The 18,571-nt window shown below is 38.5% G+C and overlaps 2 protein-coding genes across 3 annotated transcripts in view; one reads left to right on the top strand and one right to left on the bottom strand.

Moving 5' to 3' along the window:
• LOC124134855 (egl nine homolog 1-like) overlaps positions 1-8,329 on the bottom strand; it is a 32,230-nt gene extending 23,901 nt beyond the window's left edge. The window contains exon 1 of the mRNA XM_046499922.2: positions 8,203-8,329. The gene's annotated coding sequence lies outside the window, so the exon portion shown is untranslated. The remainder of the gene's footprint in view (positions 1-8,202) is intronic.
• A 4,961-nt stretch (positions 8,330-13,290) lies between these two features.
• Positions 13,291-18,571, top strand: part of LOC124134776 (bifunctional glutamate/proline--tRNA ligase-like) — a 53,636-nt gene continuing 48,355 nt past the window's right edge. For both annotated transcript variants that reach the window (XM_048403791.1, XM_048403792.1), the window contains exon 1: positions 13,291-13,421. In XM_048403791.1, the coding sequence (XP_048259748.1) occupies positions 13,376-13,421 (46 nt within the window). In that variant the 5' untranslated portion in view covers positions 13,291-13,375. The remainder of the gene's footprint in view (positions 13,422-18,571) is intronic.

Below are 18,571 nucleotides of genomic sequence, written 5' to 3'. Positions count from 1 at the left end.
TGAATTAATATCATAAAAAGGTGTATAAATAGTAAAACATATAACTGTAAAAACATACTTGGCATAGACCACATATTGCATCTGTCTGTCTGTCTGTCTGCCCACCCTTACACAGACGTGTTCAATCTTTTCACATGTAAGATTGAAAACTGATAACGCATGTTTTGCGTCACATCATACTAACACACATCTCTAGGCATCATAAAAAAATATATCTCAATGGGAATTGTTTATCCAACTTTTGAAAGGACTGTTTTTGCATGTGTTTATTATATTAAGTGGGTCCTTTAATAGGGGGTTAATTTCTTTTATACTGAAGTTAAGTGGTTGTTGGAAGATTCCAACTATGCGGAATACAGCGAGAGAGACCTGTCTATGTTTATCATCTGGACTGGTTTTGATTAGATTAACTGCCGATATTCCGCAGGCACTAACAAAGATTATGTTTTGGTGAATCAATAAGGTAACATTACCATTCGTTTCCTATACCGTTTCTTAATATAAATGGGGTCACAGGTGGCCCATTCGCCTACGGCGCTGCAAGACGCTGTGCAGAGTTGCGTCCCATTAACACGCCAGGAACCTATGATTGTGGGTTCGAATCCCGGTTCGCCCCGATTATGTTTCTAGGTTTGCTAGCACCATACCTGGCTTTCACCAAAGTGGTAAACGTCTGAGACCTGTATCACTGCGTGCTTTCCTTCCACACCAACCTGCCCCACCGTGACATGACTGGAATATTGTTCAAAGTGGTGTTAAACCCAACTCACTCAACCACTTTTAATATGTCATAATAACAGAAATAGGGACTTTGACAGTCGTACGAAACGCTCACTGTTATCGACCCACAATATGTTTAGTGTTTTTTCGCGCACCTGTTAATCACGCGAGATTTCACAAATTATATATAGGGCGTAGTGGCGCCAATAGTCTTATCACGTCCGTTAGTTTTGTCTACCGAATATGACATATTGTGATTTTCCCACATAGTGTCAAAGTAACCATGTATGTGGTATGTTGGTTCGAACTTTAATATACTACGTAGTGACTGTCATTGACTCGTGAGTGTGAGAGTATAGCTATTTCCAAGATATTCGCACTATTTACCGGGGTGGGTAACTTAAGCGTAGTGAGTGAGTTAGTATGGTTTTAGTTCACGTTTAACAATATTTCAGCAATATCACGACCGGGGACACCAGAAATGGGCTTGAAATTGTATCCATGTGGGGAATCGAACCCGGGACTTTGGCGTGACGAGCGAGCGCCAAAACACTATGCTACCCCACCGACCCCTTAAGTATATTGGTTTCACAAGTTTTCATGTTAGACGCCATGGGGAATCCGGATTGGAATGCATGTATGTTTGTAGTAAGATGAGACAAGGATCGGGAGGTCCGGCTAGGTGACTTGGTTGATTGTATGTCATCGGACACCCAACACCGTGGAACACTGCTCACAATATCAATCACTGGTTTGTCCTGTCCAGATACAATTATTTACGGGTCGCCATCGTACCCGTGAAGATCCGGGGTAGAATAGGTCTTCAACAACCCATGCTTGACGTAAACGGCGACTATGCTTGTCGATATAGGCGACTAACGGGATCGGGTGGTCAGGCTCGCTCACTTGGTTGATGCATGTCATCGATCCCAATTGCATGGATCGATGCTCAAGATGTCAATCACTGGATTGTCTGGTCCAGACTTGATTATTTACAGACCGCCGTCATATAGCTGGAATATTGCTGAGTGCGGCGTTAAACAGCAAACAAAGAAACAAAAAAACATCAAATAGCTGAAATATTGCATGAGTGAGCTGGTAAGTATGGTTTTACGCCGGTTTTAGTATTATCAAATCGGTTTCATTGTATTCATGTATTAAGAATTCGAGCCCTGGTCTCCGACCTTAGGAGAGTTGGGAAGTGGACTTTGATAATAGGCTAGTGGATGCTCTTGCCTTGGAAAGATGGCCGCAAATATAATCAGTTTTCTCACAATTTGTGAATAATTCTTCCCAATATGTAAATGTGATCATTTCATTTAATGTATTTAAATCACCTTGTTTGTAGAGCCTTATTGCTTAAATAGGATTGATTTAATTGACTAACGTATTATTTACTTAAAGTAATGTAAGTTCATCTGTGTTGACTCACCCCCGGGTAAATTCAAGAGCGCTTGGTTATAGTTACAAACTTCTTATACAATGATATGATAAAGTTGACGATAAAGGTGTACCTAGAGTTGGTCCAGTGATAACATTACGAAGATTTTTCCGTAGACTGTTATTTAGGTCATGGACATTCGGGTTTAATAAGTCCCAAGGAGAGAACGTCTAAGCACTATAGGCTACATAACCATATCAGTAGTCTGTCGTACAGTCCCCAAACCATAATATTTTCCCTTCCAACGAGCCCTTACTGTAATGATATAGACCTAAATGATGCAAGTCTAGATTATCCCCAGGTTCTCCCACCGCATCGGGGCTCCTTTTCAATTTAAATGTACGTGTTTTTTTCTATCAAATTTATATATTTTCAGAGACTTAGCATTTGTCTACCATATCAGTTTAACTACCTGAATACAACAAGAGGCACAGGAAACAAACTTAGGACATATAGGATAGTTAACAATGAAATAAAATTAGAACCCTATCTCAGTCACTATAAAGTAAAAAAATATCGAGTTCACTTTTCTAAACTAAGATTAAGTAACCATAAATTAAATATTGAACTTGGAAAACATACAAAGCCACCAACCCCACTACATCAGAGGCTATGCTCTACATGTTCAACCATTGATGACGAAAAACACTACTTACTTCACTGTATTAAACACACTCAAGAAAGAAATATACTCTTTAAAAAAGTATCCAGACAAAATGTAAATGTAAATGCCCACAGTCATGAAGATAAATTATTTCACTACATCCTGTCAAATAATGAAGCAGTCAATATCAACTGCATTTGTTTCCATATCTATAATTTCAAACAATAAATACCCCTTCATAATCAACCGTTGACATTTTATGTATAAAAATATCATCAAATATGTTATATTGATTGTTTTGTTTTTGTATGTGTCTACAGTTATGTAAATTATGTATGTCTGTATATATGTATATATGAATCATAATGTCTTGTCTTTTAAAATTGCATCTGTCCCGTAATGGAACGTTTCTGCAATAAATATTATCTTATCTTATCTTACTCCCTCGTATACGCGTAAATGTACTAACGGAGTCGATGACCATGCAGCAGCCCACGTCGTAGTGTTACAACGCATACTCATCATTGTCTTCCGTTGCCGTAAGAGGCGACTATGCTTGTCGTAATAGGAGACTAACGGGATCGGGGGGTCAGGCTCGCTCACTTGGTTGATGCATGTCATCGATCCCAATTGCGTGGATCGATGCTCATGATGTCAATCACTGGATTGTCTGGTCCAGACTCGATTATTTACAGACCGCCGTCATATAGCTGGAATATTGCTGAGTGGGGCGTTAAACAACAAACCAACCAACCTTTGCATCAGACACCCGATTCGCATTTTAGACGGTTGACAAATCACTGGGAAACCCATCTGCACGGAGGCATCCGATAGAGGCATTTTCATGGTATATTATACCTCCGTTACTCAGTCATAAATTGTATTTTTTTAAAACGACACGTGTTAACCGACGTATGACATCCGGGCCAACTTTGATCCAATATCATAATACGTGCTGTACATTACGCTTCAATGCCACTCGATAATCAGGCGTTATCAATCAGTCCATGTCAACGTTATCGATCAACATTGTTACAGTGATACATTAACATTAGAACCAGTCGCATTATCATGACAAGGTGTATGATACGTGCTGAACACAAGGTATGGGCTTTGACGACGCAGAGACTATCACGATTCACAGCAATCTGGATTATCAACGCGATACCTTGTGACCTGTGTAGCCCTCGTTCTGCAGACCTCGCGAGATAGTCGATAGGGATTGTAACACAAGGGAGATAACTCCTCGCGGCTTTTGGTTCGTTTGGTTTGTTCATCACAATTTCTTTCAACATCCCAACAGAAGAAGGTACTTGACCTCAAGAGGTATTCAAATTTAGCTGCTGGGTGAAACTAAGCACGTGTTGGATACGTCGGTGATGTAATTAAAATTATCAACAGAACTATATTCTGTTAAATAAATTAGGTTTGTGTATTTTAGATATAGCCACAAGAACAGAAAAGAAATATCGAAGATAACTCGAGGACTCGAAGTACATGTATATGCACATGTAGACCAACTTAAAAAAATATACATGTTATACACAAGCTCCGAGAAGACATGAGGCGTGAGGAATTACTTTTAAAAATATGCATTCATTAAAGCACGCTTTCTTCAAATTCAGCAGGTGGTCTCCAGCATCACCCACACAGCGAGCCAGTAACTGTCTGAACTCCTGGGTTATGTTGCACGCAGCACGTAATCCATTATATTTATAAATAAATAATAATAAATAGTTATTTTTTATAAAACTTCACATAGTTAAACCAACCTTTTAGAAATCAAATCAATGGCATACATGCATGTGTTATAGTTATTCTATTTACATTCTATAATTGTATATCCATTTGTTATCTCAGCAATAATACTTCACTAACATGTAAAATCAATTATTGCGTGCTTATGTAATCTCAACTTGTGCCTGAGATTTTATACAAAGGACCCTTGGCCTATATACACAAAGTGTGTTTTTATGTGGATATCGAACTCGGACTGTGTAGACAACGGACGAACACACCATCCATTGAGCTATTATACCTCAGCGGCCGTTGGGCGGATTCCGTTCAAAACAATATTCAACCCTGGACGCGTTGGGGTTGGAGGTGGCCAGGGATTTGTGTTAGAGACAGGGTATTTTTTCAAACCTCTCAGTGTGTTTCTGTGACAGGGGGAGACGAACAATTACTGTATATGTCTTCAACAACTGGTTAATCTGAACCATACGCTTCAACAACTGGTTTATCTGGTCCATACTCTTCAACAACTGGTTTACCTGGACCATACGCTTCAGCCACTAGTTTATCTGAACCATACGCTTCAACAACTGGTTTATTTGAACCATACGCATCAACCACTAGTTTATCTGAACCATACGCTTCAACAACTGTTTTATTTGAACCATACGCTTCAACCACTAGTTTATCTGAACCATACGCATCAACCACTAGTTTATCGGAACCATACGCTTCAGCCACTAGTTTATCTGAACCATACGCTTCAACAACTGGTTTATCTGAACCATACGCTTCAACCACTAGTTTATCTGAACCATACGATTCTACCATTAGTTTATCTGAACTATACGCATCAACCACTAGTTTATCTGAACCATACGCATCAACTACTAGTTTTTCTGGTTCATATGCTTCAACAACTGGTTTACCTGGACCATACGCATCAACCACTAGTTCATCTGAACCATACGCATCAACCACTAGTTTATCTGGACCATACGCTTCAACAACTGGTTTATCTGAACCATACGCATCAACCACTAGTTTTTTCTGGACCATACGCTTCAACCACTAGTTTTTCTGGTCCATAGGCACCAACAACTGGTTTACCTGGACTATACGCATCAACCACTAGTTTATCTGAACCATACGCATCAACCACTAGTTTATCTGAACCATACGCATCAACCACCAGTTTTTTTTTGGACCATACGTATCAACCACTAGTTTTTCTGGTCCATAGGCTTCAACAACTGGTTTATCTGGTCCATATGCTTCAACAACTGGTTTATCAGATCCATACTCTTCAACAACTGGTTTATCTGGACCATACGTATCAACCACTAGTTTTTCTGGTCCATAGGCTTCAACAACTGGTTTATCTGGTCCATATGCTTCAACAACTGGTTTATCTGGTCCATACTCTTCAACAACTGGTTTATCTGGACCATACGCTTCAACAACTGGTTTATCTGAACCATACGCATCAACCACTAGTTTTTTTCTGGACCATACGCATCAACCACTAGTTTTTCTGGTCCATAGGCACCAACAACTGGTTTACCTGGACTATACGCATCAACCACTAGTTTATCTGAACCATACGCATCAACCACTAGTTCATCTGAACCATACGCATCAACCACTAGTTTATCTGAACCATACGCATCAACCACCAGTTTTTTTTTGGACCATACGTATCAACCACTAGTTTTTCTGGTCCATAGGCTTCAACAACTGGTTTATCTGGTCCATATGCTTCAACAACTGGTTTATCTGGTCCATACTCTTCAACAACTGGTTTATCTGGACCATACGCTTCAACAACTGGTTTATCTGGTCCATACTCTTCAACAACTGGTTTATCTGGTCCATACTCTTCAACAACTGGTTTACCTGGACCATACGCATCAACCACTAGTTCATCTGAACCATACGCATCACCCACTAGTTCATCTGAACCATACGCATCAACCACTAGTTTTTTCTGGACCATACGCATCAACCACTAGTTTTTCTGGTCCATAGGCACCAACAACTGGTTTACCTGGACTGTACGCATCAGCCACTAGTTTATCTGAACCATACGCATCAACCACTAGTTCATCTGAACCAAACGCATCAACCACTAGTTTATCTGGAACATACGCTTCAACAACTGGTTTATCTGAACCATACGCATCAACAACCAGTATTTTTTGGACCATACGCATCAACCACTAGTTTTTCTGGTCCATAGGCTTTAACAACTGGTTTACCTGGACCATACGCTTCAACAACTAGTTTATCTGGTCCATATGCTTCAACAACTGGTTTATCTGGTCCATACGCGTCAACAACTAGTTTGTCTGGACCATACGCTTCAACAACTGGTTTATCTGGTCCATATGCTTCAACAACTGGTTTATCTGGTCCATACTCTTCAACAACTGGTTTATCTGGTCCATATGCTTCAACAACTGGTTTATCTGGTCCATACGCGTCAACAACTGGTTTATCTGGACCATACGCTTCAACAACTGGTTTGTCTGGTCCATACGCTTCAACAACTGGTTAATCTGGTCCGTACGCTTCAACAACTGGTTTGTCTGGTCCGTACACATTTATCTAGAACTGCCATGTTATTGATGTAGTATTTCTGACTGCGAGGAAAAACAAAGGCCACTCTAAGAGCCATTTCAAATGCAATACATTGTGCTTCAATAGTATGCACTGGCCTTGGGATGTACACGCGCCTTTACACCAGGTAGTTAGATGAGTGTACTGTACTCCTTGTTTAAACTAGGTTTTATTAGCACAGGAAGTTATGATTATAATAATGTATTATATGCCCTTTACTTTCAAACGCCCCTCTTTTTCTATATATGTTCTCATTTAAATAATGAAATTGTATCTACTTTGTTTTAAATAAAACACATAAACACACCTGGAGAGCATTATAGAGATGATATATATATGTATGTATGTATGTATGTATGTATGTATGTATGTATGTATGTATGTATGTATATATATATATATATATATATATATATATATATATATATATATATATATATATATATATATATGTATGTATATATACATACATACATACATATATATATATATATATATATATATGGTCCAACAGTTCCGGTATGGTCTATGGTCTGGGGTCTAAGTTAAGCTAATGTAACATCACACCCAGTCTGCTGAGTCGTTAATACAGAAACAAGTGGTCACATAATTGATCTTATTATAGATTTTGATGTAACTATATAGGTTAGCCTGGAGAATAGTTTTATATTAATTAAAAAATACGGTTAATCCAAACATAATAGTAATCCGCTTAATGTTTGTTTTTAATGTTTATTTATTGGATTTGAAACTCTTCTGCACTTATTTGCAATCCGAAAGATATCTGTTATTTAATTAATAAAAGACAACTTAAATAAAATATTTGAATAAAGTAGTCATATCCCTCCGTAGAGGCTGTGTTTGCAGTAGACGATTCCTATGTCCTTTTATAGTTTTAGCTACCGCGGGTTAAATTCGAATTTATCACGTGACAGGTTATCGTAGTGTGTGTTTAGAAAAAAGACACCAGCATTACAAAATACATACAAGGCGGCTTCATATTGAGCTTGCTGTGTATATAGTGCTCGCACGTGAATACATTACAGAGGAAGGGTATACTTAGGGGTGGACGAAACACACTCACCCCAGGTCTTCATCGTCGGGGTCTACCTGCTGAATGAAGCCTTGTGTTAGTGAATGTAGTGGGAAAACAGCGTTATCAGTTACATACTATCTGTGTACCTGACCGGCGATGGAAATGCCTTGAGAAGAACGACCGTTATCTGAAAGTCCTGTTTGAATCAACCCCACAATACAGAACTCTACGTAGACTGGGGCCAGTCTTTTTGGCAAATATTATTTCTGTCTCTGATTACACGTTTTCATTGAAAACCCCTTATGATATATTTCCACATTATCCTAACCACACCAAGGGCGGACCCAGGCCCAGTTTAGACTGTGAATATTTGAGGCATCCTGTCCGATAGTGTGAACCTGTGTGTAGAAAGCATCTTCTATAATCGAGTGTAATGTATCTCCAGTCGGTGGTGATAATACCCTGGACCCAACTGCCACCATGACTTCGTCACACGTGACGTCACATCTCCACATTCCCTGTCTCTATCTGACTTTCTCTCTCTCTCATGGATGAACTTTGATTTGGCGATTTTTTTAGCGTTGTAACATGCGAATCGGGTTAAAAACGAATCGGGGTCGAGAATATTTATCATGATAAATTTGAGACATAAAACACTGGATAATCGATTGTGGAATGAAAAACATGACAAGACAGCAATGACAGATTGTACCAGCGACAGGAGACTTGTACTTAAGTAAATATATGTAGTAAGTCAGTGGTGTCTCACTTATAGTATATCCTCGCCCAAAGGGTTAATGCAAACAATGATAACGCAGTTAGAATATATAGTACGTAGTGACAAGCATTTTTAAGATATAATGCCTCTCGTTTCAATAAATGGCATCCACTTTATGAGCCAGGATGTAAGTCTTATTAACTGGCATATAGATCTGCGCATTTGTTCGATCCTGTGGGAAAGTGCAGGTCATATATGCTTCGTCATCGAGGTCAGTAACGGGTGCAGCAGTCATGTCACCTTGATGGTTCACGAGTGTCAACCACAGTATTAGCCGATATATTTTTTATGTTACCTTGATAAAATTATGTTTGTTGTATAACGCAACATGTCATCGGCAACATTCCAGCTATATGACGGCGGTCTGCAAATAATCGAGCCTGGACCAGACAATCCAGTGATTGACGTCATGAGCATTGATCCATGCAAATGGGATACGATGACATTCATCAACCTAATCAGCGAGCCTGACCACCGATCCCGTTAGTCACCTCTTACATAAGCATAGTCGCCTTTTACGGTAAGCATGGGTTGCTGAAGACCTATTCTACCTCTTAAACCACTTAAACAGACTTGTTCTCTCAATTCCTTTAGGTAATTATCAATTTCAAACAGCAAATGTTTAGTGATCCGCCATTTACACTCTATTTCTGAGTTGGAATGCACCCACAGGAACTCGTTATTGGTCAGTAAATAAAAATATATACCCCCTATATTTACATACAGGGGGTATATATATTTTAATTTACTGACCAATAACGAGTCCTTGCGAATGCACGTGGGACGAAGTAAGAATGTTTCTATACATACTTCTGTACCAGCAGAAAAAGGGTTAATATGATTTTGTTTCTGATAACAGTTACTGCCACCCCCCTAAAGAGGTAACGCTGTATTTTAAATACCATATGTTCATTGCATATCCAAAACAAGGTGTTATCTTTCATACTTCATAACGTGACTTCCTTTACGTTGTTTACTAACTATAGCGATGTGATGACTGTTTTGCACTTATAAGGGGTCGACAAGTTCTCCATTCTAAGAAAAATATATTAAATTTTTGTTGGGGGGGGGGGGGGGGGGCAAATATAATTTGTCCTCGGGTTTTACAAAAAGATAACTAAATCGTTCGTTGGACATGCTGGTTGCTCTTTAAAATAATGCATTGTGCTTTGGTCCTGAAGGGTCAAAGATGTAAGCATTAAAAGACCTCCGAACTTTAAACTCCGATTTTCTTTTGCATGCAAACGATATTCGTTTTCTAAATATTGTGGAATTGTTAGATGTGGAGGGAGATGGTTTTGTACAGGTCTACATCCTTACTATTGAAACGTTTTCGTTTTTTCGAAATGTCGATGAGATTGAAAAAAGTCAAACAAAGAAACCTATTTATTTTCCGTAGGGTCCTACACAGGGGATTTTACAGCCGGTTCATTAACCCTCGTTTTAAGAGGCGTGATATCGGTAATATTGACTCAAAGGGGGAAATATATGTGCACTCTTTGTGCTATTCAATAATGCATGCATGCAAGTTTAAACAATATATGTGAATACCTGCAAACCGGCTCATATACCAGCGTTCGTGTCGACTGGCACGTACACACACGCCTTAAAACCCATGAGTATAACACCTGGCACGCCTCATTATACTTACAAGATCACGTTCCCGAATCTATAGATGCACGACTGGAATAAAGCTGTTTAACGGGTACGGGGCTCATAGGCGTGTTTAAAGAATGAGGCACGTGGGATTAGTCACATCACTGTTGCTCATTATAAATGGAAAGTAATCTTTAACGATGGTCTGGGTGCAGTTGCATGCTAAATATACTTTCAAGTTTTGTTATTACAAAAAGTATTCAGATTTGAGATTATTTAATGTTTTATATGAACGCAACAACATAAAAATAATATTCCATTTTTAAATGTACCTATTTCATACATTTAATTTAGTGAAACAGGTATATAGTCAAAGTGCATTCTCAACAGTATTTAATGTTCTACCATTCAGTCGTACATATATGGTTATTAAGTACACTATAAACACATTATTTTATGAATGAAAGCTATGTCACATTGCAGTAAACATGCAATGCGCCAGTCGTATCAATAAATGTTAAGTATTTATTTCGCTTTTTTAATCCCCTAGAGTCTTTGGCGATGATAAGTTTGGACTATACATAGGACTTAATTGTGGGTAATTGTATCGGAAATATATGCATTATCAATTTGTTAAAGCATTTTTTTTATCGTTTCGTTAAACTTGAACTGTTTATGGAGCCTATTTATACAAAATATCAAGTATAGTTAAAGACGCTTTGAATTCCAGTATTATGAATAATTCTTTTCGTGACGGCAGGTAGTGCAAGAACTTTTATGTACGCTTCAGTGATTAATGAAGCAATAATAATTTATTAATGGAAGTTAACTTTCCTTAAATGTTGTTTAACCGTGCGTGCCTGCGCGTGAGCGCGTGTGGTGTATCGTCAACTGTCATCTATATTTTACATTTTCTTGTAAACGATGTGATGTGCGACACTAACATATGTTTATCACCCTCTCTCTCTAAATTGTCCTAATGTTGTGCTTACAGAGAGCGCTTGGTCACCAGGTTCATACCTTGCATCTGTGTTTCCTGTTACAGTTTGTTTACCTGCGAACTACAGAAGCAATGATCGGATAAGCGTCGTGTTGTGTTTATTTCTAAGGTCCTTTGAACCGGCGTCTATCCGAGGCAGTCAAGTTTGTTTTTGTGTTTTTTTTCAATATTTTGTTTTAAATGCAAATGTCTTTCCCCATGCTATTCATGATGTATTAAAGTTTTTATTTGCGTGTTTCAAGGTAGCAAGTCGGAAATGATATAGGGTTGTTTTACGGAACATGATTAATAATCTGTTCAATGTGTTTACACATCAGGCAAGAGCCCAGCTGTTGCTCTTTGCTATGTATTATACAGGAATTTAGAAGCAAACTGTCAGATAAGTTCGTAACGGTTATCTCCCATTTGTCAGACGGGCAGTTGTCAGCCAGTTGTCAGCCAGTTGTCAGCCAGTGGAGAGTAGACATTGGTACTAAAGACAGCACCCATGGCTAGAATAGGACAGTCCTAATTAGTGAGGTATATTCAGGAGGAATACTTTTAATCAGATGGATGGCTTTATGGAAGGACAGATAGACAAATAGATTTCCTCCGAAGTTGGCGATACAATACAATAAAATACTGTCATCATATCTGACCAGTTGGTTTGTTGGTTTGTTGCTTAACGCCGCACTCAGCAATATTCCAGCTATATGACGGCGGTCTGTAAATAATCGAGTCTGGACCAGACAATCCAGTGATTGATATCATGAGCATCGATCCACGTAATTGTTTGCTAGGTATTCGATACACACATTTATCGATTTTTTTTATATAATAACATAATTGTGAAGAAGAACAAATATGTTCTGAGTAGTTTACTAAAGAATAGAAGAGCACATTTATCAATGAAAGACTGATCAGACATAAAACCAATGCAGTCTTCAATAACTCTTAAAAACAATGCTACATGTAAATGATTGTGTGTGTGGGGGGGGGGGGGGGGGGGTTGTAATTCTCATATTCCCCTACCCATACCCCTCTTATAATAAATGATCCGGTGAAGATCCGGCGTAGAATAGGTCTTCAGCAACCCATGCGTAAGGCGACTATGTATGCTTGTCGTAAGAGGCCACTTACGGGATATTACTTGCATCAACTGGTTTGTTCCCGTTAACGAACATTATAACTGTACTTTTAGTGCCATCATATTTAAGCTGCCACTTATTTAGATACCAATGACCTATTAGAAACAGTGGGGGCACGTTAAGGCACCGCAATTCGCTGTTAAAGAGTACTGTGGGCACGCCAGAAACGTATGATTGCGGGTTCGAATCCCGATCCGTTTATATTTCTAGGTTTGTCAGTACCAAATCAGTGGATTTCACCATTTTTGAAGTGAGTGAGTGAGTTGGGTTTAAAGCCGCTTTTTTAACAGTATTCCAGTTATATCGCGGCGTGTCAGCTTAATTTGGGAGGAAAGCCCGAAGTGATGCAGGTCTCAGACGTTTACCACTTCGGTGAAACCCACGAGTACGGGTATGGTGCTGACAAACCTAGAAACATAATCGGGGAGTCTTAATCCTATGTTAAATTTATCAACATATCATTATATATTATAAGTGGCGGACACGCATTGTTCTATCGATGCTTGCACGTTGTTACATCGTGGGAAAACATAAGATGATGACGACATGATCGCGCAATCAGCAACATTATCTTTTGCCACATGCAACTGTATGCCCATCGCGAGCGCTTTTTACGGAAATACCCGAACGTTGCAAATGTTTTCATCACTTCCGGTGCCTGTCCAGGGCTTTAAGAAGGTAGCATCAGATACTGCTCTTACAAATTCTGCTGATTGATACATGATGGCTCTCAAGGTGGTCATAAGCAAAGACAAGCCAGCTGCAGGTAACACATATACGCCAAAGTGTTTAATTATTGATTAGTCTAATATGAACCGGCTAGATGCCATCGGAACGGGCACGTGTTCTTCTAGTTCAACCTATTGTCTGGTTTTCGATCACAATTTTCTACTGTCACAAAACAAGATTTGTCTCCTTAGGTTTCCATTCTGTTGTGTCTGCAATTCGTTTTATGAAATGTGGAAGTGAATCAAACGGATCAAATAAGAGGAGTGAGCTAATTGGAGACATTTCCAAGTTGTAATGTGAAATCGGTTCTATTTAGGATGTTTGTTTATGCATGGACACTTAATACGACTTAGGGTCCATGGTTTATGCCATCAAGCCACCTTGTGAGAAAGCAAACATTTGCAAAATATGGTATGCATATGTTGCGTTGTTATAACTGCCTATAGTTGTCACAAAATGTCTTATCATAAATAAAATGCAGAGATTTCCAGTGGTTGAAATAACATCCTGTCAGCTACCTCATGACTGGTAACATTTCAGTCAGGATAGGTAGTGTTTATTCCTAACAACCCGACTATCAAGTAGAAAATGTCTTTGCTACACTGACAATTTTGAATCAGACATTGATATGTGACTAATTTACCAGGCAGCAAGAGCTACCCATGTGATTATAGAGCTGTAGGCTAAATGTTTATGACACAGATTGAAATAAATCTGATAGGCTAATGTTTATTTACTCCAGCATCACAATGCTCACAGGCCCCTGAAGCAGGCTAGTGATATTCCTGAAACACCAGACTCATATATATAAATAGACTATTAATATATATGGGCCTGGTGTTATAGGAATATCACTTTCCTGCTTCAGGAATCCATGTCCAGCATGTACTTACAGATGCGAGCCTGCAAACTTTCAAGGCGAGCAAGGCTAGCTTTGAGTTACCATCTTGCCTAGGTTGTTGGGTGTAAAAATGACTCGTGGGACCCAGTGCCGCATGCCTATGGACGTGTATTTAAGGGGACAAAACAAGGCATGGTTGGCACGGATTAGTAAACTGTGTCTGAGTATCCATGTTAAACTGCAGCATGGTCTCTCAGTTGGCTACCATTATAAAACACACACATACACACCCACCCAAATGCACAAACACATGCAAGCATGTTGCTTTTTAAGTGCAATAATCTTGTAAATGTTTTTGAGACGTGTGACCTACGGCTGAGATCGTCCTCACAAGAAGTTGTAGAAAACCAATCACAAAAAGACTGTGACCATGAAAGATGAGATATTCAGGACCAACTGTGCATGGAAACAAATTACAACCACAACGACTGAGAACTGTTGGGAAAAAAGGACTAAGCGATAGGTTCAATGACTTCGGGGGGTTCATAGAAACTAATGTCACCAATGCGGTTGCCAAGTACTGGGACTATTCCAGCGTAAATGCCCTTGATGTTGATCCAACTTCAGTCCAAGTCTGGCGACATGTGATGACAACCTCCCCATCACAGAGAGTAATACTGATGATCAGTTGATTGAGCATGCTCAATAAACTGGCAACGAAGATGAAGGGACTGTGCAGCAATCCCACACTGTACCCCAGGATACAGCCAATGAAGCAGTCAGGGTTCTGAAACTTTCCGTTGCCTACATTGACCTAAACCCACTTGGTTCCTTCACTGCTACAACCCTTCTACAAGTACAAGCAAAACTGCTGTTACTTACATATGATAAAGAAAGACATTCAAAATAAAAAGCTGCAATGCATCACAAATTATTTCAAGTAATTGTCCTTTCCTCCCACATTAAGCTAACACGCCATGATATAACTGGAATACTGTTCAAAGCAGTGTTAAACCCAACTTACTCACTTCAACCAATTGTCAATTCAATTAAGCATTAAAGCTAAAGTGAAAGTTAAAGCTCTTAAATAAAAACAATCTATCAGTTGGATATATATTTATTTTACAACTATGAATCATTCTACTATGTACTGTACTCTAAAGTTGCTCCATGAAATCTATTAAGATATCAAAGACCAATCAACAGTCAGTGTAAATCCAATCTATCTACCTTTTTCTTAGCTACCTAAATTCAGGTATTATTACCCATTGTTGTTTTCATTGACACTTAAAGCTACTATTTTGCTCATATAATCCATTTGTCTGAGTGGGGTATCCATGTTTAAACTGCAGTGTGGCCTTTAAGGGGGTAAGCATTATAAAACTTGCACTCACACTCACTCAACCTCGACCGCCTCTGTGGTCTAGTCGAAGAGCGTCTAACCGGAGAGCGGAAGGTCTGTGGTTCGATCCCCGGCTGTGTCATACCAAAAGACGTTAAAAGATTGTACTTGTTGTTACCCTGTCTGGCGCTCGGCATTATGGGGATAAAACAAGGACTGGTCGGCTCGGAGTCAGTGTACTGTGTCTGAGTGGGGTATTACTGCGGCATGGTATCTCAGTGGGCTAGCACTATAAATCGGCATCAGTCCGGTCTAGTACAAGCAGCCACACACACACATGCATGCACGTTGCTATATAAGTGCAATAATCTTGGACACGACGTCAAACCCATTTTCACATCCCCTCACCTTAAGAGTTCTAACAGTTCTTATCTATTACCATAAGAGTATGATTCGAAATTAACTTAACGCTTGTTGTTAATTAACATAATCCTTATAATCTAGAAAAATAACAAGTAGATACTGTTGTGTTACAGTGGGTTACCTGTAACAATGTTCATATTTAACATTTTTAAAGTAATTAGATATACATTTGGCGAGAAAAAGATGCAGGTAAACATATATCTTGTTCAGGGCTCTATACTTCCTATAATCCCATTCAGCATGTATCTATTATCTTATTGAAGTTGGTTTAATATTCATATTAAATTTGTCTAAATGGACTTTCGTCCCTCTTCCAGGCTAGATATGCAGACGGACAATACATCTGTGTGTCAGATATAAGTCAAGCTTTTTGAAAATAAGAATATGTGTAATATTAGAAGAGCCTTATGCAGCATGTGGTTTATCTATCATTAGATTTCATTTACAGATTACGGTACTTGTTTATTCATGTATTACAGGGCTGGTTGTTATAAAACATGTATCGCAGAAACAGCAGAAAATTATCGAAATGTCTATCAAAGAGTACATGGCAGAATATTGTCATTAACAGCATCTGTCACATGTTTCGCTCGTCAATTATTTTTATGATCACTGTTATTATTATCATGATTATTATTATACTGGAATAGTAATTGACTGGTGTAAATCTAGAAAAATATCTCAGGTCAATTTTATGTTATTTGTATTCCAATGAAGGGTATTGCTCAATCAGAGCAGAACTCCAAAACTGTTGAATACTTTTAGATGAAACGTGCTATACAGATGAGGCTAGTGTTGAACTGGTGCCTTTTGATGATTTGAGAGCTGTATTTTTAAACAAAAAATATGTTTCATGACAACAAGTTGGACTTAACTGAAAATGAAACTTGTGTTTGTTTCCGTAGCAGAACTCCAAAACAGTTAAATATTTCTAGATGAAACATGCGATACAGATCAGTCTTGTGGTGAACTAGTACCTTTTGAAAATTTGGGATGTTGAAAAATACAGCATTCATTTTTTCTTCACTGAACTGAAGGTGTGCAATGGCAATGAACCAAAAGAGGGGTGTAAGTAGACTAAGTCCATTTCCAAATTGCACAAGACAGGGGGGATATGTCATCTCCTGATGATTCTTGTTATTGTTGTATGGAATGAAGCTCTTTCAAAATTGATGAAACAATTCCTTGAGTGGCGTTTAGAAGTTTGTGTTGTGAAGGACAGCTAAAGTGTGATTTCATTTGTATTAAAAACCCATCTGTAACGTCATGCTATTGTTTAAATGCTCCATTATTTTTCAGGAATGGAGAGTTGTTTGTCAATTATATCTTCAACCAACATTTCAATTAATTTACACTTGGAATAGACAGAAGTAATTTTTTTGTATTTTGACAAGTGAATGATTTCAAATTTTGTCGGAAAATGTGTTGCCAGTGGGATTCAAACCTGCATTGTTTGATTTGAGGACGTCTCATTGCCGACCTCTATGATCGCGACATGGGAACAGGATTCGGAATTAACTTTTATATAGTTTAAAAAAAATTCATTATCCTTAAAAGCTAAAAAATCTAACAAGTATATAATCATGGTAATGTTGTATTGCAGCAGGTTACCTATAAGTATAACAATGTTCATATTTAACATGTTTTAAGTAATTAGATAAACCTTTGATGAGAAAAGCAATCTGGTAAACATATATATCCTTGTTCAGGGCACTATAATTCCTGTTATCCCAGTCAGCATGTATTTATGTGCAACTGATTTATAAAATACTAGTTTTCGACCCCATGAAATTAAGAAGCGCCGTGTACCATGCATTATAAATATCAGCTTGCGACGGAGCTTGTTGCAGTGCAACAACAGCAGAGAGCATATTCCTCGTGCACGACGCATGGGCGGCTTGCACAGTATAAATACAGGCGACAAAGAGTTCTTTTTTTATTTGAAATATTTTCCACAAGAGACGGTTTTGTCAAAGTGTAAAAGTAGGGATGTGTTTGGAAGTAAGTAAGGGAATATCCTGGGATATAATGGGCCTCCATTATTTTTAAGGGATGCAGAGTTACTCGGACTCTACATTAATTAACGAACTTGTCCTTGAAACATCAATCTCATTTACCGTATTCGACGTAATAAGCACCCAGAGTGCTCTCAAAATTAGAAATAGGGGGCTCTTATAAGAATATTATTTTGGTGAAAAAAAACAGAGTTGAAAGATAAATTTTGTGGTTTATGCTGACAGCCTGAAATATTTATATACAACATATATATTTTTCCAGAGTTTAATTGCCCATAATTGAGGGTGCATATTACACACAAGTGCGTATTATACACAAGTAAAAAGGTCTTGTGTACATTGATCAATAGGAAGGGGTGCTAATTGGGATTGTTCACAAGCCAATATTAGCAAATATCGCTGTGGGCGCTTATTACGTCGAATACGGTAAATCAGATCTTAGTTTTCGCTAACACTAACCAAAGATCTGAGGACACCCCATTACAGGTCTCGATTCAAAAGTTAAAAACTGAGCAAAAGAACATTCTGTAATGTCTAATAGATGGCCTAGATTGTCGGTCAGAACT

This window comes from Haliotis rufescens, unplaced genomic scaffold (genome assembly GCF_023055435.1).
Source record: "Haliotis rufescens isolate VD_foot unplaced genomic scaffold, xgHalRufe1.0.p SCAF_3, whole genome shotgun sequence".
Lineage (NCBI taxonomy): Eukaryota > Metazoa > Mollusca > Gastropoda > Lepetellida > Haliotidae > Haliotis > Haliotis rufescens.
The sequence above is the reverse complement of the archived record's forward strand: the minus strand, read 5'-3'. Positions and strand labels throughout refer to the sequence as shown.